The following is a 24,956-nucleotide window of genomic DNA, read 5'->3' as shown; positions in this document are numbered from 1 at the left end:
GGCACAGCAGCGGTACTGAGTAATTGGGGATAGCACTCTACCAAATAGAGTTGCATTGATCGATCGATTGATTGTGCGCCTGTCGGGATGCGTCTCTCATCTTGGCCACGCCTCCTCGTCATTGGCTAATGCTAAGGTAAGCATCTGTGTGTGTGTGTGTGTGTGCAGGCGTGCGTCGAGGAGCATGAATGATTGACAGGGGAAAGATAAGTGTTGAAAGATGGCGACCTCGTGAAGGGAAATACAAGCCATAGTGGACAAACGATGCGTGATTTACATCTTGTTGTTGCTGCCGCATGTTCATACCGTATGTGGGACAGGTCCTGAAAGACGTCTGAGAATCGTTCGCTTGGATTTCAGCTCTCACGTCTTTGTTCATGGTGGGAGGGCAAGCGAAAGCTTTGCCTTCCTCCGAAATCGTCTCCTACCTGAGAGGATGCCGGCGGCTGACGCTGTCCGATAATCTAAAAAAAAAAAAAAATACAGCGGGAACGCCGACACTGTACACTGGCAGTTCTGTCACACTGTTGACTTCTAAGTTGTTGTAATTGCTAAAGAATTTTTCACCATATGAAAGATTAACCAAAAAAAAGCATGAAAAAAGGATGGTGCAGAAGTCCTTACACCGCAACACAATTACGCACTGATCTATTAATATTTAGTCAACTTAGTTATTTTTATGAGAACAATTTGAGTTATTTATTTTTGGCTCACTACATTAACACATATCTGAAAAGTACCATAACTGGTGTTCACAAATATATTTGAAATGTATATTTATTTAAATATATCCATCCATTTTCTGAGCCGCTTGTCCTCACAAGGGTCGCGGGGAGTGCTGGAGCCTATCCCTGCTGTCAACGGGCAGGAGGCGGGGTACACCCTGAACTGGTCGCCGGCCAATCGCAGGGCACATGGAGACAACGGTCGTGCTCACAATCACACCTACGGGTAATTTAGAGTGTCCAATTAATGTTGCATGTTTTTTGGGGGGATGTGGGAGGAAACCGGAGTACCCTGAGGAAACCCATGCAGGCAGGGGGAGTACACGCAAACTCCACACAGGCGGGGCCGGGATGGAACCCGGGACCTCAGAACTGTGAGGCCAACGCTTTACCAGCTTATCCACCGTGCCGCCTATTTAAATACATATTTATTTATTTTTATGATCTATTCAAAATGAAAACTACAAACGTTAAGTTTAGGCCTTTAGAAGTAATCCAGCAGGACTCGAACACGTTCCCATCACGCACTCCTGGAAGGATTGTTCCCGGATTCTCCACAAGTCCTTTGTTTCAGCCACCTTGATGTCTTCAAAACTTTCCTTGTGGATTGTTCGCCTTTTAAAAAGGGCTTCACTCGTGTTGCAGCATGACAGTAACGTCGACACCCGTCTGTTACGCGAAGGCCCAGATGTGATCGGGCAACCCCAAAAACGAGGCCCGTAGGCTTCGCGCGCCGTCGACGCGATCATCTCCCATTTCATGCAGTCGCCACGGCAACACGCATCCGTCACCGAAGAGGAAGTCATTATCGCGAGCCGAGTGTGGCGAGGGAGCGCATCAGACGTTTTCTTGAAGGCGTGAAAACGTCACCCGGGGACGACCCGAGTGCCAAGCGAGGACACCAAAGCCGGCGCGTTCGTCAGCGCAAATCTTCTTGGCCCCATTTGCAGCTCTCGACTATCCAGTGAGTCATCGGAGGGGGGGGGCATTTCTCGTCTCCTTCCGTTTATGACCGGCAACCGAGCATCAGACGTCACAATTTGTCTATTCTCGGCGAAGAATGTGAGAGGCGGAGGGGCGAGCGCATTGAAGGCCAAATCTGTTGTGTATTACTTTGGAATATTTACACGCTTCGCTCATTCCAAGGCAAACAACAAGCAGATGCTCACCTGTTCTCAACCGCGATGGCTCATCTGTTATGTCCCGCCATGAAGGAAGAAAAAAAAAAAAAACCTCTGGAACATGACGATATTTGGACTGAAGAATAGTCGAACTGCGACGCCAGCTTTGCTGCACGTGCCAAACCCTGTGAGATGCAAGGCGTGCATCATATCTCAGATGCAAGCTGAGATTGTTACATTTGAGTCTGGCACTTGTTCCTTAAAGAGACAGGACGCCTCAAAAAGTTGTCTGATTGTGGTGTGAAGAACGTATTTGGAAATTCCTGTGGGTGGGCTCAGAAAGTTTTTTTTTTTTTTTTTTTTTTTTGTAACACTCAGGGCTCAATTGGTCCCATGGGTTCGGGATAAAGACCCCACACACACACCCAAACTCACAAAAATAGATAAGATAGGGTGTGTAAAGTCCATCTTAATTTAGAGACTTCGCTTTGAGGCACGATCCATCGTCCTGCTAACGCGTCGGCCTCACAGTTCTGAGGTCCAGGGTTCGATCCCAACCCCACCTATGTGGAGTTTGCATGTTCTCCCCGTGCCTGCGTGGGTTTTCTCCGGGCACTCCGGTTCCCTCCCACATCCCAAAAACGTGCAACATTCATTGGACACTCTAAATTGCTCCGAGGTGTGATTGTGAGTGCGCCTGATGTCTCCATATGCCCTGCGATTGGCTGGCGACCAGTTCAGGGTGTGTCCCGCCTCCTGCCTGTTGACAGCTGGGATAGGCTCCAACACTCCCCGTGACCCTTGTGAGGACAAGCAGTAAAAGAAAATGGATGGATGGACATCGCCTTGAAGGGCCTTTGAGACATCCCCATGTCACCCCAAAAAGTTTTTTTTCGTTGTTGTTGAACATTATATTAATTATATTAAGTAGTGGTCTTTTTTTTTTTTTTTTTAATAAACTGTAACCAGACATGGTACTGTAAAAAAGCAAAGTGTAAAATATGTTCATATGCTAAAATAAGATGGCTGACAGGGTGGGCATTTGGCTAATGTTACCTTCTTTATGAGCAAGTGGTTGTCCTCCACTTAGCAACATGATTCAGTTAGCAAGCTTAATGTGTAGTTAAACAAATTTGTTTTGAATTTTTAAAAGAATTTTTAGGCAGCATGGTGGCGGAGCTGGAGAGCGTTGCCCTCACAGTTTTGGGGTCCCGGGTTCAGTCCCGGACCCGCCTGCGTGGAGTTTGCATGTTCTCCTCATGCCTGCGTGGGTTTTCCTCCTGGGTTCTCCGGTTTCCTCCCACATTCCAAAAAAATGCAACGTTAATTGGACACTAAATTGCCCATCGGTGTGATTGTGAGTGGGACTGTTGTCCGGCAACCAGTTCAGGCCTCCTGCCCGATGACAGCTGGGATAGGCTCCAGCACTCCCCGCGACCCTTGTGAGGATAAGCGGCTCAGATGATGGATGGCAAAAGTTTTTTATAGTCATTGCTATTTCACAATGATAGCGTGGGCATGGTAAGCTTGACAGCATCCCAGTTAACACACATGAAAAATATGAAATATCAGACTAAATCTGTCCACACAAGGCAAATCACTGAAAACATTTTTTTTTTTTTTTTGAGTGGGTGTGCATCGACTGCATTTAAAATCAATTTCCTTCATTGGGAGAAACTTCAAGTGGCTTTCTTTTGAACTTCTCCTAAAGTCTGGTTGTGAAATTTGACAGAAAGAATTTATTGATTTTTTTTACCGTCTTGTCAACTTGTTACCCCCCCCCCCCCCACCTCTGTTTTTGCGTCAAAGCCGGCACGAGAGAGTTGCGGGGAGCAAGTTGTTGTTTCTGGCTCGTCTCGCCGCCTCCTTTATCGCCAAGTGTCAGCTGCCTTGAGTCGTTCCCTTCCTCGCGTTCTCCTCCTGACAGACGCACGTTTAACTTCTCGCTCGGTTCGCTTCCTCCTTAATTGCACATTGAGCAGACACTGCGGTGGGATAGATTCTTTCCCAATACCGTCAGCCGCATTTTTCCGGTTTGTCCTCATGCATCCCCCCCCCCCCCCCCAAAAAAAAAAAAAATGAGGCAAAACACATCATCAAATATTAACCCCATTATATTTCTGGTCACAGTCTGAATTCACCCGCTCATAAATTATTTCGCCCTGGCCGAGATTCACCGCTGCTTGTTGCTCAAGAAAATCAGATTTTGTCCTTGCAGAATCTTTGTAAAACAATTAGAGAAACGATTGCGTGGGCGGCGTCACTTGACTCCAGCGACTCTTTAGCGTTTGTTTGTGTGTGGAGGACGGCGGCAAAATCGGCGCCGCTTTTTATTGCTGCGCTGCTGCACCCGAGTGATAATAACACCACCGGAGGCGGCGTTCTTCTCCCTTTACACCTCGACCTTCAAACAACCTTTAATACCTTACAGGCAATGTTTTCATTTGAATTTTAATACAGTATTCTTATTCATCCGGATCATTTCTTTCCCAGAGCTTTGAATCGATCGATAATTGTTTCAAATTTTCAAGTTAAATCAATCGCTAATGTAGTGTAAAACATTCAAACCAACTTTTTATTTTAACTAGTGGCAAGAGCGGCACGGTGGGTCAACTGGTGAAGTGTTGGCCTCACAGTTCTGAGGTCCCGGGATTAATCCCGGCCCCGCCTGTGTGGAATTGTGATTGTGAGTATGATTGTTGTCTGTCTCTATGTGCCCTGCGATTGGCTGGGAACCAGTTCAGGGTGTACCCATTCTCTTGCCCACTGACAGCTGGGATAGGCTCCAGCAATTCCCCGCAACCCTTGTGAGGATAAGACGCAAAGAAAACAGATGGATGGATGGTGGCAAGAGCGATAAACTCGACTTTGCTCGGTGGATGGACTCAAATGCACAATGCCAGAGACAGAACTCAAAATCATTCCATCCATCTGGCCATCCATTTTCTTCGTTGCTTATCCTCACGAGGGTCGCGGGGAGTGCTGGAGCCTATCCCAGCTGTCAGTGGGCAGGAGGTAGGGTACACCCTGAACTGGCTGCCAGCCAATCGCAGGGCACACCGAGACAAACAGCCACGCTCACAATCATACCTATGGGCAATTTAGAGTGTCCAATGAACGCTGCATGTTTTTGGGATGTGGGAGGAAACCGGAGTGCCCACCCGGAAAAAACCCACGCAGGCACGGGGAGAACATCCAAACTCCACACAGGCCGGGCCGGGATTGAACCCGGGTCCTCAAAACTGTCAGGCCGACTTTTTACCATCCGACCCACCGTGCCGCTGGAAATCAATATCAATGTCCGATTTAATTTTCATATTTTCCTCACTAAAGCTCAGTTCTAAGAGTTCTTCCGTGTAAAAAAGAATTAGAAGAAAAATAAAAGCGGTAACGTTACACGTGTGCTCAGTCATCCATCCGGCAATCACCCGCAACTTTTGTGATGCTGAAATACACAAAAAGTACTCGGATACAAAAGCCAAACAGGTGTTGGCTGAAATGAGCTCTAGTGAGGTGGTCTGATGTTATGCAGTTTGATTTGATTGATTCATTTCAGAATCAGCTTTAATTTGACTTCCCGCAAAGTAGGTTTGAATTGCACATTTTGCGAGGTTGCCGTTTTTGGGGCTTTTGGAGGTTTTCTTCGCAGCTCATTTCGGCTTTTAGTCAGGGGTTCCGTTTCGGTTGCAATTTTCTCACCTTTTCTTTGCCGTTTCAAGTGTGTTTATAACTCGAGATGTGTCACTTCTACCGCCCGGTGCCGCCGGAAATTGTCGAGGTGGCGCTAATCCTCCGGAGCCGGGCGCCTGGCATCAAACTGCAAATTGGCAGAAAACGCTACAGAAAAAAAAAAAAAGAAAAGTGTTGCGCAGCTGGAAAGGTGAAAAGCATAAAGTGGAGTTGTGCGTTTTCCAGAGTGACGTCGACGGGCTATGTCATGGCGGTCGTGCTAAAAGGTCACCTCAACCGGCCTGTGAGTGAATTGTTTTTTTTTTTTTTTGTTTGTTTTTTTTAATTAAACAAACATCCCCTTGACTGCGCCGCCATTCTGCTGTGAATTTGTCAAACACGTTTAGAGAGACGGTGACCTTTTCTGAATAATTGACGCATAAACATACTTGACATTATCGCTCACTCGCAGTGACACTTGCTGCTTGTTGTTCTTTATTTCTGAACACTACCTCAGCAGCGGGAAATGGAGGTCGCGTAGTTGTCAGGAAAACATTTGTTTTCTTATTTTTTTCATTTGATTTGATTTCCCGTTGTACTGTTATAGATCCCAAGGTTGCATTTGTTGTTCATTTCGCAGCATAAAGTTAATCTTAACACTAGCTCCCAGTCACGAACCTCCGATACGGGGGCGGATCCAAATGCAGGACTCCGAGATGAGGGGATGATGTTAGTTTTATTCAAAGCTGAGGTCAGACACGGCGATAGCACTCCGAGAAGGTAGAGGCACAACGACTCATGTACTGATTGTTTTTTTTTTTTCACAAGTATATGTTTTTATTTATAGCCCTCGTACAAATATTTACTGTCATTCTGACATTTCAAAGTTACTAGTTGGAGCACTGAACTAGTTTGGCATGGCGGCGTACGAGTACATCATTGTTCACTTACCGCCGGATTTGCTGCTGGCTTCATTGGATTGCTTTCTATGAGTTGCCAGCAGATGTCTTTTTATAAAAAATATTTACTGTAATTATGACATTTTGAGTTGACAAAAAGTGCGCAATGAACTACTTCTACATCTGCGGAGGAATACGTCATCACATGGCAAAAGAAGGCGCGTGCAGTTATTGCCGTACTTACTGATTCGGATCGCTTGATCGTGGACCTTTCTGACTGGCGATCTTAAGCTCCGCCCCCTTAACTACAGTTGCCATGTCCCGCAAGCTTCCAAAATGGCGAGTGAACAGAACAGGTTCGAATTTGATTCTCTATCGCGTATTCCAGATAATATTGAGGTATGTTTTTTTTTGCCAAATGCGTCAGACTTGTCCAAGAGGGTCCTACAGAGAGGTCTCAACTATTTCACGCATAGATATGTGCACGGAATTAAGATTACGGACGGAGCAGGACGCGATGTCAGAGTTACAGCCAAATGTTGGCGAAAAGTTTGACACCTCAAACTTAATATTGAAATCCAACTGAATAAAATAGTAGAGTGGTACTGCGCATGTAAAGCAGGGTGAGTACTTTTTACTTGGAAAGATTATGGGTGATATCATTGTAGTCTTTAGAACTGAGTGAGGTTTGATTTTCTACAAGTACATATAAACAATGGTGATGAACTCAGTCAGTACCGTAGTCACCGGATAGGGTTAGTTTGACTTGGCTCGTAATGGAACCCAGTGCTCTGTCTTAAAAGTCCGATTTGATACAAATAGGCAAATAGACATTTCTCTTGCATGACGTGGCGCATTTACGTCTCATTAACCCGACTCTTCGGCATAATATATGACACGCTTCATTTGGCACGTCAGTGATACACTAACAAAGTGAAAATTGTTCTCCTGCAATGTATAAAGCACTGATAATGATTCAATCAAGCTCAGAGAAGATCCTTCTCCCTCACTTACCTTCGAACATACAGCCTTGTGTTTTTTGTTATTGTTCAGATTAAGTTATGCGTCCGGTCTTGCGCAAGCCTTAATCCATCGTAGACACTTCCTCAAATGTGTTTTAGGCTTTGGAAAATGGATCAACCGGGCACCTTGTAACCTTCATCAGAATTAAATGTTCCCTAAGCGCATCTGAGGACCCTTTTCTTCGTAACATTAACTTTTCCAAGCGCACGCTACTGACCACCGGGATTGCTTGTGGGACAACATGGCGGCAGGGGCGTGTCAAGCCAGGGGTTAAGACAATGCGGCTATCTGATTGGCTATTATTGTACGAGTGATTGACGGGTCGGAAAGGTCCATTATGGCCGGCGAGTGTTTCGCATACAAATAATTCACGGTAATTAGGACTTTACTAATACTTCAGAGCAGGTTTCCCGATCGACTAGAATGCTTTTAGTTTCGGACATGCGCACACAACTGTCGTGAATCCAGGACCCCTCCCTCTCTTAGAAGAAATTCTGTATGAACTGAAAAGCTTCTCCATTCCCTCTAGATAACAAATACTAACACGTAGAATAGTCTCAACAGCACTGACCCCACAACTAATTCTTATTATTATTGCTTGTGTTCACGTTTCTATGATATTCTTCTGTTGTTGTTGTTTCCCTTCAGGATGTGCGAACATCCCAGTGGAGGTGACGTCGCGTTAACGGACGTCGACACGCGCGAGACTAAAAGAAAAGCTGAAAGTTCTTCTTTGCACTTAAGACAGAGGGCAAAGAATCGGGGACAGTGCAAATCTTCGCAAATTCAAACCCCCCCCAAAAAAAACAAACACGTCGGTGCGAGTCACAGAACCACATTAACCAATCGTAGACAACCCTATCGTCTAACCCCCCCCCAATTGGATGAATTATTCACATCAGGTGGCTACAGACGGCCCTTAACTACATCTAGCATCCTCCGGCCCATTCGAGCGCCCACCAACACGACATTCCACCCATCCGCTGCCATTTGACGTCCTGATGCCCATGAACGGAACTCTACAAAGGAACAGCGTTTACTATTCCCGAGATTCGGCTCAGATTTGATGATTTTCTATCTGCATTCTTTGGGTCATTCACCATCTGTTCCAGCTCATCAATCACCTTCAAAAATCTGAATATTGGTCGAGCGACTCATTCTCGCATTCTTTGTTCCTGCTACCTGGAAAAAAGATGGAATAAAACCTCACTTTTAGTCTAAATAATTTTGTGTTCATATACCGTAATTTCCAGCCTACAAGCCGCGACTTTTTTCACACGCTTTCAACCCTGCGGTTTATGCGGTGATGCGGCTAATTTGTGCATTTTTTTTCTAACGGCCGCAAGGGGGCACTCGAGCGGAAAAGGTAAGAGTGAGACCGGTGGAATATATGTGCCGAGGAAGTGACTTTTACCCGTCCGGCGCTGTTTGCGCTGTGCTAGCGTGTTACTGCCGTGTCGCAGTGATTTTTACCGGTATGTTTTTTTTTTAACCGGCTCTCTTACCGTGGTGCTAGCGTTGGTGTTAGTGTGGTGCCGCTAGCGTTAGCATTAGCGCGGCGCTAGTGTTAGCATTAAACTCTCTGTGTACCATCTTTCTTTGTAAATATGTCGGGTTTCAATGTCGGCACTTGCGGCTTTTACACGGCTGCGGCCTATGTATGTACCAAATGGTATTTCCTTTGCAAATGTACTGGGTGAGGCTTATAACCAGGTGCGCTCTGTCGGCCGGGAATTACGGTACATATTTTCATGGTACGAACGGAGCTGTTGATATTGTAACGTACTGCATCCGTCAGTGGTTTTCCTCCAGTGTATCGAGAATATTATTGTTCAAGATCATATGCAGTAGATGCTGGGAAAATATCATATTGTGATTCCCACCGACATAATTAACCGACGTTTTTTTGGAGGTTTCTTATAAATGGCTCGTCAATAAATTGAAAAAATGTTTTGACCTTCTCCCCAATCACTTTGAAGCGATGCCAAAATGGGAGACTGTATTGTTTTCAGAGCAGTTCATTCCATTTCCCCCGACTTTTCATTTCAATTTCCGACTGAATTCTCACGAGGGCGCATTCATTCCAAACAGATCAATAGCGGCCGATGATGATTTCACTCGCGCTCCAACGCCGGCCGTCCGAATTCTCTCTGGCCTATTGGGTAACGGTAGCGGCACTAAGTCCCTGAACCCAGATGAAACCGCTGGATGGCCATGAAACGAGTTCTGTGGGTACTCGGCATAAACTGCACCTTTCCGGGACGGCGTTTCCTCCTCTGGAGTCAACGTTTGTCCCCGCTGCGCATCAACAAACTTTTTTTTTTTTTTTTTTACAGTGCGCACAATCGCGATGCGTATGTCACGTTTCTGGGATTGGTTTTTTTTTTTACAGCAATATAAGTCCTATAAATACATAGTTATTAGATGGACTTGTTACTTCCACGGTGAGGACGGAAAATATTAAGTTAGCTGTTTGAATGATTCCAAACAATGTGGTAAAACGACATTGACACTCTGATGTTGCATTGACGTCAAAGTATTGCATAACTATTTGATATCAGATCATTGAAAATGTTACCTACTCAAAAAATTACTTTAATAATCCCCAATTGTTGACACTTGGTTCATTAAATCACAATAACTTTTTTTTTTTTTTAATTCTCTAGGCCCCAGGTGTCAAACTCAAGACCCGGGGGCCAGCTCTGGCCCGTTGCATGATTTTATTTGGCCCCTGAAGGCAAATCATCGGTGTCAAAATCTGTTATTCTTCTAAAAATATGTGCAACATTTCAAATTGGCGTGTATCATAAATGATAACGTTGAGATATCATAAGCATTTTTGTGTTACCAAACATGAAAAATGGCTGATTTCTGATTCCAAAACTAGCTCATAAATTTCACATGTAAATATGATGAGGCGATACAAGATTTTTATGGTTTCACCATATCGGGCTTCTGAGGGAAATCGTAATTACAATGTGGCCCGAGACAAAATATGAGTTTGACACCCCTGCTCTAGACCACAGGTGTCAAACTCAAGGCCCAGGGGCCAGATCTGGCCCGCCACATGATTTTAGGTGGCCCCCGAAGGCAAATCATCGGTGTCAAAATCTGTGATTCTTGTGAAAATACGTCCCAACATTTCAAGATGTCATATATCATAAATGATAATGTTGAGATATCATAAGCATTTTTGTGTTACCAAACATAAAAATGGCTGACTTCTGATACCAAAACTGGCTCATAAATTTCACGTGTAAATATGATGAGGCGATTTAGGATTTCTATGGTTTCACCATAACAGCCCTCTGAGGGAAATCGTAATTACAAATTTTGGCCTGGGACAAAATATGAGTTTGACACACCTGCTCTAGACCACTGGTGTCAAACTCAAGGCCCGAAGGCCAGATCTGGCCCACCGCATGATTTTGTGTGGCCCGTGGAGGCAAATCATCTGTATCAACTCCCATGATTTTTTTACTCAAATCTGTACCAAAATGTCATACCATAAATGATAACATTGAGCTATTTTAAGCATTTTTGTGTTGCCAAACAACAATAGTTGGGAAGAACGCATTAGTTCATAAATTTCATGTGTAAATATGATGAGGTGGTTAAAGATTATCGTTTCACAGCCATCACGGCCCTTTGAGGGAAGTACAATGTGGCCCGGGACAAAAATACATTTGACACCCCTGCTCTAGACTGTTATGATATAAAATGGCATCGTTACAAAGTTTTTTTTTTTCCTTTCCTTTTTTACTACATGATTTAAAACAATTAAAAAGTCAATCATCATAAAGTCAAGTGGACATCCTGGGTTTTGATTGAACAGCATAATGAAAAGACGAAAAACGGTATTACCAGATTGGATACTTCATTTTATCTTGCGTCAGTGTCTATTTGTTAATGAATTACAGATTGAGTTTGAAATTGTTTGTTCATATACTGTCATTTTTTTTTTCTGTGGCAGATGCGAGGGGAATATTTGATATCTAAGGTTACGTTGCTAAAATGTTGTTAATCCTCAATGCCCAGGAAGCCCAGCGATTAAAAAAAAAATAATAATAAATTAACCCCCAAAAACTAATCACACCCCAATCTCACGATACTCATTATTGAGAAATAGAAAGATGATTTCAACTGATTCAATTAGACTCCAGTGACACACGATTGACAAATGGAGTCATTGTGTTTGCGGGTGCATAGGAGATGATTTGGGGGGGAGGACAACATGCGGAAACACGATCCGTCGGCAGTTGGCAACTTGAACGGATTTTGGCAGATTCCGCAGCGGCTGTTATTTGGCAAAAACTACACAACCAAATGCGCCACTTTGCTTTTTCTTTCAAAATAAACACGCTTCAGCCATGTTTACACCGCTCAGCACGTCTCGGTTTGTTTGTTTTTTTTTTTTTTGCGTGCTTCTAATAATCAAAACCATTATCCAAAAAAATCTGAATTGTCACTGATTGCTTGACTATTTATCCATTTTCTTTGCCTCTTATCCTCACGAGGGTCGCGGGGAGTGCTGTAGCCTATCCCGGCAGTCAACGGGCACGGCGCCAGCCAATTGCAGTGCACATAGAGACAAAAAGCTGCACTCACAATCACACCCAGGGGCAATTTAGGGTGTCTAATTAATGTTGCATGTTTTTGGGGATGTGGAAGGAAACCGGAGAAAACCCACGCAGGCACGGGGAGAACATGCAAAATCCACACAGGTGGGGACCGGAATCGAACCCGGGTCCTCAGAACTGTGAGGCCGACGCTTTACCAGCATAAACAGCTGCTCCATTTTGCAGAAACATGACTTCTTCTATCATTCCTTCATTTGCATGATCGTATGTAAACATTTTTGGACTATTGTGATTTATATGCTCTTTTTTTCCTAAAAAAAAAAAAAAAAAAAAAAAAAGCTAACAAGAGCAAATGTGAGTTAGTTTGTTCCTGACCACATCTCATTTTACACGCCTCAATCAGCGCTCGTATGGAAAGTGGCGTCCTACTCCCGGCAAAGCATCGTCCACATTTGACTTTCAGGGTCATTTGCGGCCCGGGAGAAAACGCGCGCCGTGCCTTTGAAAGCTCCCTTCGAGGGGCTTTTAACTGCTCATTTGAAAAATGTGCCTTCCTTTTTGAGGCACTTCTTTCAATAAAAGCAATTGGTGTACAGTGTACATTTGTATTCATTAGTGCACTTTCAACACTTTGTAGCCACGGCTCCCATCTTTATTGGAACAAAAATTCACAAAAAAGACGCCAGGGCAGCGACGTGCACTGGAAGCTTTTCACCGGTAGACTCCCCCCGGCTTCACCCGCTTGCTTAAAAACACCGTTGCCATCGGCGACGAGTGCACAATCCGCCTCGGGCTTACACGGAGTGTGTTGATACGCTTTCGAGGGGGTGTGTTGGGTCATGTTCTGGCCTGAAAAGGAAAAAGTTCAAACATGCGTCTGAACCATGTCAGAATAGTTGTGCTGCTGTGAAGGTCTCAATTGTAGGAGGAAACACGGGTTGCTTTGGGAGTTTTGTTTTTAAGTTTTGTCTTGATTTGTTTCTTTAAAGTGCCACTGTCATGAAATGCAGGATTTTTACTATTTACTATTCATGGAAAAACAGCAGCCGGTATGGATCACCACAAAACATGATTTTGACGTATATGGCTTTTTGTAACTCCCGCCATGAAAATCCTCTAGAGGGATTTGTTTTGGAGAAGAAGCAGGAAGTGACGCACAGGGCAGTAGCGCACTCAAGCCGTCTCGTCTGTTTATGCTAGTTTTACTTGCTGGAAGGTAGCTCGTTGTTCCTTCGTGTTAGCCAAAATGCCGGCTCGTCGTATTGCTGGATATGGCTCGAACACTCGGGAGGATGGATTCGCTCTTCATACTTTTCCAAAAGACCCGGTTCATCGTGAAAAATGGATTGCACGGGTGCAAAGGACAAGAGCTTCGTGGGTTCCAAATGACAGGTAGGTGGGTACACAGCGACTAAAATAAAAACAACAGTTGGGGCGGGGGATGTAATTTGTAAATCAGGGGTGCTAAATATGTCGAGGGAGGCTTCCGTGCAGTCGCCGCTGAAGGACGGCCTCCGCAGGCCTTGTGGATCGCCGCCGACTTTGGGGACAAGGCCAAGCCGGCCTTGTGAACACGGTTTTGGCCAGGGTGGCGGGGTTGTTTTTATCATCGCTGCGGGGAGGTGGTTTGGCCGTGATCCGCATATCATCTAAATATGGCTCAAAACGATAGGTTAATATTTCCCCAGTCACTTCACTCGGTTGTGAGATATTCTCTTCTTCCGTGTCAGAAGGGGCGTGTTCGTCTCCCATTGTAGGTGGCACAGCGTGTTTTCAATGGCGAGTGTCGCGGTGTGACGTCACGGACAGAAGATGCAGCCAATATGGCGACCACTTGAATGTCGAATGAGACTTCCGCAACTTTGCGCGTGGATGTCGCGCTCTCCACTCATAGATATTTTTTCGTATAGACATTGAAGTGAATAATGTGACATGTATTTTTCATTCCAATATCTATTTTAGAATGTTCATAGGCATGACACTTGTGCTTTAAGCTAAGTATTGATAAGTCTCATATCAGAAGTCAAAACTGACTGTTGCATTTGTGTCGAGTTCGATGTTATTGCAACTGCGAGCGGCAAAGATAATGCGCTGTTTATAATGGTTGACGCAGCGATTGGGTGGGTTTCCTCTTTTGTGCCCCTCAACAATCGCGTAAACGCTCTCTGTGTAATTGTGTCGAGCCGCTTCCTGTTCCGAGGCGTACAAAATGGCCAAATTAGGTACGACGCGCTTTTCTTCCACTGCAGAGTGCCACCTTGGATCGTCACGTTTTTCACTTCAAAATAGTTCTCGATCGATTGCGATCGACTTCGAGGAGGCTCTCTTCATTTGACGCTATCATTTTGAGCCTTCCACTAGCTTCGCGGATGCTAGTTGTTAGCATCACGACCGACTTTTCACTTGCACTCGAGCTCATCACGAAGAAGGAGGAATCAGTCATCGGGCATGTCGTCAGAACCCCTGAATGTGGGCGGAATGTTAAAAAAAGAAAGAAAGAAAGAAAGAAAGCACAAGGATCAAAGAAAGGCAACGATTGAGAAGGATATGTGGGTGATTTAAAAAAAAAAAAAAAACAAGAGGTGAGTCAAGAAAACGGGGTGGCAGCGATGCAAGAGATGATGGAGTAGCAAACGTAAGCGGGGAGTGGAGAGGAGGAAATGACTATTTTTCAGCGGCGGGGGTGAAAACGCGATGAGGCTGCGCGTCGGCCCCAAAGAGGGAGGAGGCCGATTCACGAGGTCGTTATCGCGTTGCAATGTCAAGGAGCCGCCATCTGTCCACTCTTGCCGAGCTCGCACTGTTCTATTTGCAATACTGCCCATATCTGTGGAATATGTATCCTAAAAAGAAAAAAGGTCTTTGCAGAGCAATATCGTGACCTTGGGACATTTTCGAGGTTTTTCCAGAACTGATCCTTTTGCTACTCTGGTGAAGGTCTCACACTGCTTGCAAAAGTCTCTAATTTCTTTTCATTTCATTTTGGGGCAAACAAACTACTAATTATACTGCTTTTGGGGCATTCTATTATGTTGTCGTTTGACTTTAGTGTATGAATAATGGAACAAAATATCTATGTTGCCATGCATCGTATCCTAATCTCCCACTTTGTGCTATTGATACACAAATATCAATATTACTGCGGTCTCCTCCAGCTTTGATGATTTTCTCATTTTCACATGTGGTTCCACATGCTTGTATTTTGAATACATATTCCAGCAACATAGACAATGAGATGTACAGTGAAGAAAAGAAGTATTTGAACACCCTGCTATATTGCAAGTTCTCCTACTTAGAAATCGTGGAGGGGTCTGAAATTTTCATCGTAAGGTGCATGTCCACTGTGAGAGAGATCATCTAGAAGAAAAATCCAGAAATCACAATGTATGATTTTTTTTAAATGATTTGTGTAATACAGCTGCAAATAAGTATTTGAACACCTGTCTATCTGCGACAATTCTGACCCGGAAAGACCTGTTAGTCCGTCTTTAAAAGTTCACCTCCACCCCATGTATGATCCTGAATCAGATGCACGTGTGTCAGGTCGTTAGGTGCATAAAAACACCTGTCCACCCTAAATAATCAGTAAGACTCAAATTTGTAACATGGCCAAGACCAGAGAGCTGTCCAAAGACACCAGAGACAAAATTGTACAACTCCACATGGCTGGAAAGGGCTACGGAGAAACGGCCAATCAGCTTGGTGAAAAAAGGTCCGGCGACAGCCCAAGAAAGCTGTCTGATCTGGAGAAGATCTGTGTGGAGGAGTCGGCCAAAATCCCTCCTGCAGTGCGTGCAAACCTGGTGGACAACTCCAGGAAACCTTTGACCTCTGTAATTGCAAACAAAGCCTACTGTAACCAAATCTTAACATTGGTTTTCTCAGGTGTTCAAATACTTATTTGCGGCTGTATCACACATATAAATCGTTTGGAAAAAAATCATACATTTTGATTTCTGGATTTTTCTTTTTAGATGATCTCTCTCACAGTGGACATGCACCTACGATGAAAATTTCAGACCCCTCCCTCCATGATTTCTATGCGGGAGAACTTGCAATATAGCAGAGTGTTCAAATACTTGTTTCCTTCACTGTACATGAATGTAAGTGATCGATTATCACGCAACAGCTTGACGCCGATCACTGACGCTCTTATCCAAATATTGTTCCGGGAAAGTCTGGGCAAAATTGGCGCAGAATGACAGAATGAAGGATTGGCACGTAGGCCAATCGTGTTGCTGATTCTAATTTATCGAGACTGTCGCGAAGGTCTTTTTGGTAGTGTGCCCACTTCTGCCGAGGCAGACTCTTCCTCTGTCTGGTCTCCCCCACATCCTTTCCCCCCTGGCCAGGATCAATATTTGACTTCCTGCCTTCAGTCCACTTGGTGACAGCAGTTTGTCGAGCTTTGGGGTTCACGTTACCGCATGCGTTTGCGTGCCTTGTGTGTGTGCCTCTTAAGAAGAGCTTCAAGGGGGTCACAGAGGCTTTTTTTGTGTCTTGTTGGTGATCCTCCGCATCGACGTGGTTTGTTTACTTGCAGGTATTGTCTTTTGAATGACACCAGTCAGTTTTTGCGTCGATTTGTGAATTTTTGGTAAGTGGGCTAAGGCTAAAATAACGGGAGGGCATCCCAACACGGCAGCAAACCAGACGCGACGTCCGATTGGTTGACGGGTTTGACGACTTGGCAAAATTGGCTTTGAGGAATAATTTCGGGAAAATGAATTTCTGCTCACCGGCGTAGGCTTGACTGGACAGTATATTATTGATTAACTTTTGCATACAAAGGACTGACATGGATATTTTATTTGAGTTCATATTTTTGTTCTAGTTTTATTTTGTCAAGTAGTGACACTGACTGCTACTTTAGCTTCCTGTGCTAGCTCTGCTTGTAACTTGTGATCAAAAGCTGGGGTGTATCATGTGTCAGCTCTTTTTTGTTTTTTTTAATTACACAAGTCCTTCAATTCATTTCTTCGTGACGGTGACACTTTGAATTCTGATATCGATGAGAACTTTTATTTAGAAACTGCTGTTTCATTAAAACCTCTCCCCCTCTCCGTTCAGCGTTGTTCCTCGACAGCGAGATGCTGCGAGATTGCGTCAAAGCAATAATTTAATACTTTTCTCAGCATAAATACAGTAACTACGTCAGTTCTTCAGCAAATAACGGAGTAATAATTTGTAAATGTGCAGACCGACTGTGTGTCAAATCGCAGGTCAAGATTTTGTGATTGTCTCTCGATGTACCAGATGTAGGGCCCCCCCCCCACCCCAATCCCAGCCCCAACCTGACTGAGAAACGCTTTGAAGTTATCTTCCATCTTTAAAATCCACCGTTCCCCGCTAATAACTGTCCTTGTTCCTCCCCAGGCATGAGACATTCGTGGGTCCTTTGAGATTCCCACCGACAAGCTGTGATGTCCTTAAATCCCACTATGGCCTCCCAACACCTATCGCCCCGGGCAACTGGCGCTGGCAAATGGCTACACTTTGTCTGCGTTGTACCCGGCGAGCCCGAGGCGGATCAGTGTAGTCGCTCACGGTCGTTATTTCCATCAGGCTGCGGCACGGCCCGTAAAACCTCTGATCCGAGGCCCTCGGAGCAATCGGGACTTCTCCAAATGAGAGTCTTCAAAAATGAACCCGCACCACAGAACGCAATTAGCATTGTAGCTGACTCGCCGTCACACTGCACAAACTAATTAGGACCGATACAAAAGCTGTGTGGAAAAAGTTCTTTTAATTCATGCGATGCGTTTTACAGAAGCCAAATTATTCTACCTTTGATATCCAGCTGGCTATAGAGCTCGTGCAAGTGACGTCCCCATTTTCACCGCGCCATATTGACGGTCAAACGGAGCTGCTCGACATTGTTGGAGACGTTGACCCGGAGGAGAATATTTACAATACCCGAGACCTGTTGTGCTGTTTGTTGTCACGACAGACGAGACCGATATTCGGATAAGAGATCATTCTTTGGAATACCAACTGAAAAGACATGAAAATATCGATAGATTTCGGTCATTAAATGTGATGGATGGTGCCCAACCAAATACACACGACTGTGTTGCGTTCGCTAAATTTCAGGTCGGAATTATTCTTCTGAATCTCAAATTCCCAAGAAGTATTTATAATGCCATGTTGGCTTATTTGAGAACAATGCGTAATAAAAAAAACTGTCTTGTCGCAGAGAGGTTTACGGAGATTAACGTGTGGCCGCAATACGCTTCCGTGTACCTTGGAGACGACTGTCGTCTTTTTTTTCCTCCAATCATAGTAAATGAATGTAATTTTGTGGAAAACCAGGGGTCATTTATTTAAATATTGGTATTTGTATTGAATACTAGTTGAAAAGATCGATGGATTCCGGGAAAGGTTAACGTGTGGCCGAACACGCTTCTGCGTTCACGAGCCGTCAAAACCGTCACTTTGTGGGATTTCTTCCTGATGAGAACAGATCCAGCAACAAAGTATTCTTATGCGTCCAGACCTTTATAGATTTTCCAACTTTTTTGTATAAATCTCGACAACTTACTCACCAGATCCGTGTGTAGATCCAGTTGTCCAAGACAAGCAGAAGCGAATAAACAGTCCAATTTCTTAGCGCCGAAAATATCGACTTTGGCATTAAATACGGGTCCTCTATGCCGAGTTTATCGAATTTTTCCACGTACCGTCATTTATTTTCACTTTCTAAATGCTTAACGGTATGGGACAAGACTCTGGGCATCGTGCTATAAGACATATTTTCATGCCGTCTCCAACCGACTTAGCATTGAACAATGCTTTGCTAGACCGGCAATATGGCGACGTAAACAAAAGTGATTTCATGCTGTAGGTGGAAGAGCTCTATATTCAAGCGAATATACATACACAAATGCTGAACATTGCCGTTTCACTTCTATTATTCTTTATTCTTAACCTCCCAGCACAGTGTCTTCTATGCACGAAAAGCCATCTGTCGACTTCTCTTGCTAAGCGGCTAATTGTATTGTTGAGCGCGAGTCTGCGATAACGCAGGCAGCCAGGATGGCATCGTGTTAATTTGACAGTGCGACTGTGAACAAGATGTACCGTGATTAAAGCGCCGCAGTTGCCCGACCTCGTCTGACACGACGCAGCTGCTCCGTCAGACGATTGTTGCCGTCGTTGACTGAGCCGAACGTGTCTGCGCTCGAGGATATGAAATCCCCAAAACTCAGACGGAACGATCAAAATCGGGAACCCGGTCGGACTGTCTTGACCAAAACCCCGTTAAGCATGAAGAAAAATGCCTGAAATTACACAACACTTGTAGAATTGTAAAAAACTTGCAGGATTATTGCTTTGATATTGCGTAATTTAGCCAAAACCGTTTGTCACATACTGTAATTTACAGTATCGTATTTTCTTAAATATTAGTCCCTACTCTGAGAGATGTCATATCTCAAGTGCTTGTTCATTTTCCCACAACATATAAACGCCTCCCTCAAACGTTAATTGACTCCCTTTATAGACTATTATTCACACGGACATTAAAGTGCTCTAGCAACTCCAATGCTAACTAAAACAGCAGCAACTCGTCAATCCCATACAGTGGCGTGAAAAAGTTTCTCAAATTTTTATTTTTGTTCAGTTCTCCAACTTTTTTTTCAGACCATCAAACAAAAGCACGTGTCAGACAACGATCGGGATTCAACTGGAGCTAATTGCATCTTTTTTTTTTTTGGTTCATTCTTACCGACCGCACCAGACCCTGATGACCTTCGGAGCACTGCAGTCAAGAAATCACTTAAATAGTTTGACAAAATGATGACAGCCAAAAGCTCAGAAAGCTGCAACAGAATGTCACAATCCAAGAACAGATGAGAAATAAAGTAACGATCAGTGTGGAAAGCCTTACAATAGCCATTTCTAAACCTTTAAGATTCCAGCAAACCACTGTGAGAGCCATTATCTTCACATGGAGAAAACATGGGACAGTGGTGAACCTTCCTATGAGTGGCCGCACTCCAAAATTACCTCAGGAGCGCAGGGAAAACTCATCGAGGAGGTCACAAAGGAGCCCAGGACGACATATTGCAGGTCTTCCTTGCTTCAGTTAAGGTCACTGGAAAAAAGTAGCAGACTTCCAGGGCGAAAACAATTCCTGACCAAAAGGAACAAAAAAGGGTTGTCTTACTTTTTTTTTTTGTAATACGTCCATCCGTTATCTGAGCCGCTTATGCTCAGAAGGGTCACGGGCATGCTGGAGCCTATCCCAGCTGTCAACGGGCAGGAGGCGGAGTACACCCTGAACTGGTCGCCAGCCAATCGCAGGGCACATGGCACAACCATTCACACTCGCAATCACATCGAGGGGCAATTTGGAGTGTCCAATGAATCTTGCAGATTTTTGGGATCTGGGAGGAAACCGGAGTGCCCCGGTGAAAACCCACGCAGGCACAGGGCGAACATGCAAACTCTACACCGGCGGGCCTGGGACTTGAACCCCGGTCCTTGGAACTGTGATGCAGACGCTCCATCCACCGCGGCGACAATTTTGGGCAGAGTAACTTGGGACTTTGCTTGAAACTTCAAGTTCAAAAACTCGAGACTTATCTTGACTTGCACATATATGAATTACTCCCACCTTTGTGCTCCACAATATTGTTTTTCCATATTAATGTTACAGATGATTGATCAAGTTATTTTTTTTAAAAATGATGTACCATTTTGGATCAACATGCTTCACGCCTTGCTTGAGAACAAAACGGCAGCCCGTCTTTTTTAACGTGATAACTATCAAAAATGATTTTTCCACATTGGAAAACATTTAAAGGTAAGAATACAGTAATTCACTTTAAGAAGTCGTTTACCGTCTTCCACGACAACGCCCTTTGACCCCGTAGGCTGCATCTGCATCTGACGGCAACGCAAAATCAGCAACCAGCTTTCAGTGAGGACCGCTACTGATTTATTGACCATTAAGTGGTCCCTCCCATTTAAACATGGCTTCCACGTCTATTAACCTGACCCCGCTTCAACTTCCACCTCACCCTCCCGTCTTGTCCTTCGTGTTTTTTTTGTTTTTTTTTTACCGAGTCACTCCCAGCGGACCTGACGCCACATCAGTCTGGCTTCGGACGTCCACGCGTACGCGCACAAAGACGCGCAGCCTCCTTTTTGCCCGTCGGCTTAACTGCGTTTATAACGATCTGACCCCAAGACCTCTGTGTGTTCATGAGCTTCAGCTCCTCCCGGTACAAACGCACCAAACACACACCACTGAGAACAAACAAACAAAAAAAAACAACCTCAGCATGCTAAACAAATGAGCAGTTAACCGGCAGACGTAAACAAGCAGCTCAGTTCCTTGAAGGAATTAGAAGTCGTGTCCTTGTTCTTTGTCCGAGAGAAAAATCGAATTGTCCAAATGAAGGTCTCGGTTATCTTTAAAAAAACGCCACTTGCAGGGTAGCCGAGGATCCTTGAACGTATTTGGATGACGTAAAGGTCTTTACAATCTTTAAAAGGAATAGTAAATCATGAAAACTCACTGAAAGGCTTTAAAAATGTCATACAAACTGATACCTTGTCATATTTGAATTTGCATGTTAGCGTGACGCATTGGAATGAATGGAACCACCAACAATCATTTAGTTCAGGGGTGCCCAGACTTTTTTACCCCTAGATCTACTTTTCAAGCAGCCGGCCTCTCGCGAGCTATCGACGACAATGGGGGGGGGGGTTTTGCTTTTTGTGCATTGTATTGTCTGTGCTTTCATCCTGGATCAGGCTGTGCCAAGGTGGAATTTTAAAAAATGACACACCATCTCATCCTGCACTTTCTACTTTGGCTTCAGACCAGACCTTTCCCCACTCGGAAAAGCAAAAATCTCGTTCAGTTTCACCAATTTTTCTTCGATTATTCACGTACTCTGACAGTCATTGCATCTTAAAACAACAGCATTTCTTTTTTTAACTTTCTCCATTAATATCAAAAGTAAACATAAGCAGCATGTCTAGCTTGTCATTGCTCTATGTTGCCCAGGCCGTTTTGCTAACTAAAGCAGCGGCGGTGGACGCTTTCATTCTAAAACACATTGATGGGCTGCGTAAGTACTGCAACATTTGTAATTATGAGTGTACGTCTTTAAGAGCGGAGTTGGCGGGGTGTAAGGTAAACTAATGGTGGAGCAGCGATCGTTGTTAGAGAATGTTCCGCGTGCTGCCTAAAAGAAACCAGTGGCTTCTTCTTTTCATTTTTTACAGTACGTATGTGAATTGTGCCATTGGATGTAACAACCGGTCATCACTCATTCATTGAATCACATTTCAAAATGCTAAAAACTGAATAGCTGTACGTTACACTTTCAAATTGCATTGGATTATTATTTTTTTGTGCGCAGTGCAGAATATCTGCGAAGAGACTGCATCAGCATTGCACGATTTCGCACGTGCACAGTTTATAGGGAATATTGGCTGACGCCTTTTTTTTTTGCACGCAGTTGGTTTTTGAGAGAGTGTGATATGTAAATAATGTTGTCATTCAAAGAGGTATTATTTAATTAAGAGGGCTTAAAATACGATCTCAGTCGGTCTTCAAATGTGACCCTGAAACGCCGCAAATGCCATAAATGTTGCGCAGTTTGATTATAAAAAAAGATTTGTCATTGAAATGTCGCCACGTTGCGGCACATTTAAAGGGAATGAGAGGAGCTGGTTTGATTTGCAGCGAAAAGTCAGCCGTATTCATGATCAAACCAGCGCAGATGTTTTTTTTTTTTTTTTTTTTGCATTTTTACGAGCTTACGAAAATGCGGTCCAACCCTCCTGCGAGCCGATCACGCCGCATGCACGCCCGACCAAAACGGAGCCCCTGTTCTTTTTTCAAAGGTCTTAAAAACGTTTATCCTCACATTGGATGTACCAGAACTATTATTATTATTAAATATTCTCGTAAAAGAGTGAGCGCATGTCGCCTGCTCCCTGTGGTCATATTCATTTAACGAGCGGTCTTAAATTTGATCAGGGTGGCCTTAAAAATTATTCAATTTGTTTGCTTTCTTCCCCCCCCCCCCCCCCCCACATCATTGTTCTGTGTAAAAGGCAGCAATGCGGAACATGCGGCTGAAGTCGATCCGGCACTTTTACCCATCAGTGAACAGGGGTTGCGAGTTGAACACCAGACGCTTCCTTCTCCAGTCCTGTAGTGTTGAACACAAGTATTGCGCGTGTAAAAGGCAAATGTGCATACTTTAAACGTTGCAATTCTGATGCACCAACTTTGCATTTTTTTTCTGTGTCAAAGACGCTGTCAGCCTCCGGCATAACCACAACACGCAGCTCATCCATAAAAAACGTCTTCTGCGGCGCTATCCTTTTTCATTCGCCTTCCCTACCGAGACTCCTTCGATCCTCGCATGACTCACCGGCGCGCGCTCGCGCGAGCCAGCTGGTCAGGCCTGACGCACACCCGAATAAAAACAAACGCGTCCTCCGTCACGTCCCGTCGGCTGCAGCTGGATGTTAAAATTCATTTGAAGCGGCCGCACGAGAGGAAAGACATCCATTGTCATTTGATGCTCATGGGAAATCAATCCCAGCTCATAATGCACTGGCCTTGAGCCACGCCGTTGTTTTTAATATGGATGTATGTGTGTGTGTGTGTTTCAATAATTCTTCACTCTCTGTGACGTGACCCAAACTGAAATTAGCCCCCACCCCCCGCACCCTCCACACCGCTAATGTCTTGATGTTGTTTGTGTTTCTCGGCACTAGCACACAAACTTGGCAACCATGTTGGGAAGGTGTATGAAAACAATTTTCTGTTTTCGCAATCTTAATTACATGCTAATGACACATCGGCGCTGTTGCCAAAACAAGCTTTTTCTTTTTTTTTTTTTTCCCTCCCCATTGTTGCATCTTACATAAAAAGATTAGAGAGGCACCAACACTGAGGATGACGCCTAAAGTCGGCATAAGGTAATTCCAACAAATTTGTCATTTTTTTGCTGGAGGGAAAATGCGAGCAACGAAACGAGGCCCGTCAAAACGCATTTATTCGAGTGGACGACGCATCTAGTACCTAATTGTGCAGACCGCTATTTGGAGAAATGCGCTGTTTATTCAGAAACCATTGTGATACCGTATGAATCATACAGGAGCCTGTTAGGATCTAATAGCATAACATAAGCACCTCTCCTTAGGAGTCCGTCCTCTCCATCTTGGCTAATAACAGCTTAACTACCTAATGAAGTCTCCTGTGCCTCTCGTACAATCAAAGCGGCCGTGGCAGTCGTGTGCACGGTGACTGGCCGGCTTTCGTTCTGGTAAAGACGCCATCCAGCAGCCTGCGTCCTCTTTCAGGTCCGTCCTCGGTCATCAGCAACGACGACGACTCCGCCTCGCCGCTGCATCACGTCTCCAACGGCAGCAACACGCCGTCGTCCTCCGAGATGGGTCCCGACGCCGTCATCATCGGCATGACCAAAATCCCCGTCATCGAGAACCCTCAGTACTTCAGGAGCTCAAACAGCTTGCTCAAGACGGACACGTGTGAGTAACAACTTCGGACCAACCGCTAAACCGAGTCCGGTGTGACGGTCTGAGCGCTCCCCCGTGCTGAAAAGTCTCCTTTTGATGAATGCACATGCGTTACTAACGGGGGAACTCTGGGTACGTAGCAGACACTTACTGGGAAATCACCGGTCTCATAGTTCCCCTTGTTCCACATAGAGGGAGCTAACATAAGTTATATCCTAACCCTAAGCTAACCTTAAAACAAAAGTTGATAAAAAGATATACACATATACGTACGTTTGCTGTGTTCGTCTTTCTGAGACGTCCATCGTGTTACGTGTGAATTTAGACTAACGTCCCCTTTGTTCAAACCAGCAAAATGCGACCAGGCAGTTGCATTGCGTTTCTGACAATTTAATCTCACACACATCAACACAAATGCGATAAAAT

The 24,956-nt window shown here is 44.5% G+C and overlaps 1 protein-coding gene across 5 annotated transcripts in view; it reads left to right on the top strand.

The window, feature by feature from the left end:
* The window catches only part of ntrk2a (neurotrophic tyrosine kinase, receptor, type 2a), a 96,449-nt gene that overhangs the window by 35,508 nt on the left and 35,985 nt on the right, over positions 1–24,956 (top strand). For all 5 annotated transcript variants that reach the window (XM_061817205.1, XM_061817204.1, XM_061817203.1 and 2 more), the window contains one exon: positions 24,354–24,542. In XM_061817205.1, the coding sequence (XP_061673189.1) occupies positions 24,354–24,542 (189 nt within the window). The remainder of the gene's footprint in view (positions 1–24,353; positions 24,543–24,956) is intronic.

This window comes from Syngnathoides biaculeatus, chromosome 4 (assembly GCF_019802595.1).
Source record: "Syngnathoides biaculeatus isolate LvHL_M chromosome 4, ASM1980259v1, whole genome shotgun sequence".
NCBI classification, from domain to species: Eukaryota; Metazoa; Chordata; class Actinopteri; order Syngnathiformes; family Syngnathidae; genus Syngnathoides; species Syngnathoides biaculeatus.
This window is presented reverse-complemented; position numbering and strand designations above follow the sequence as displayed.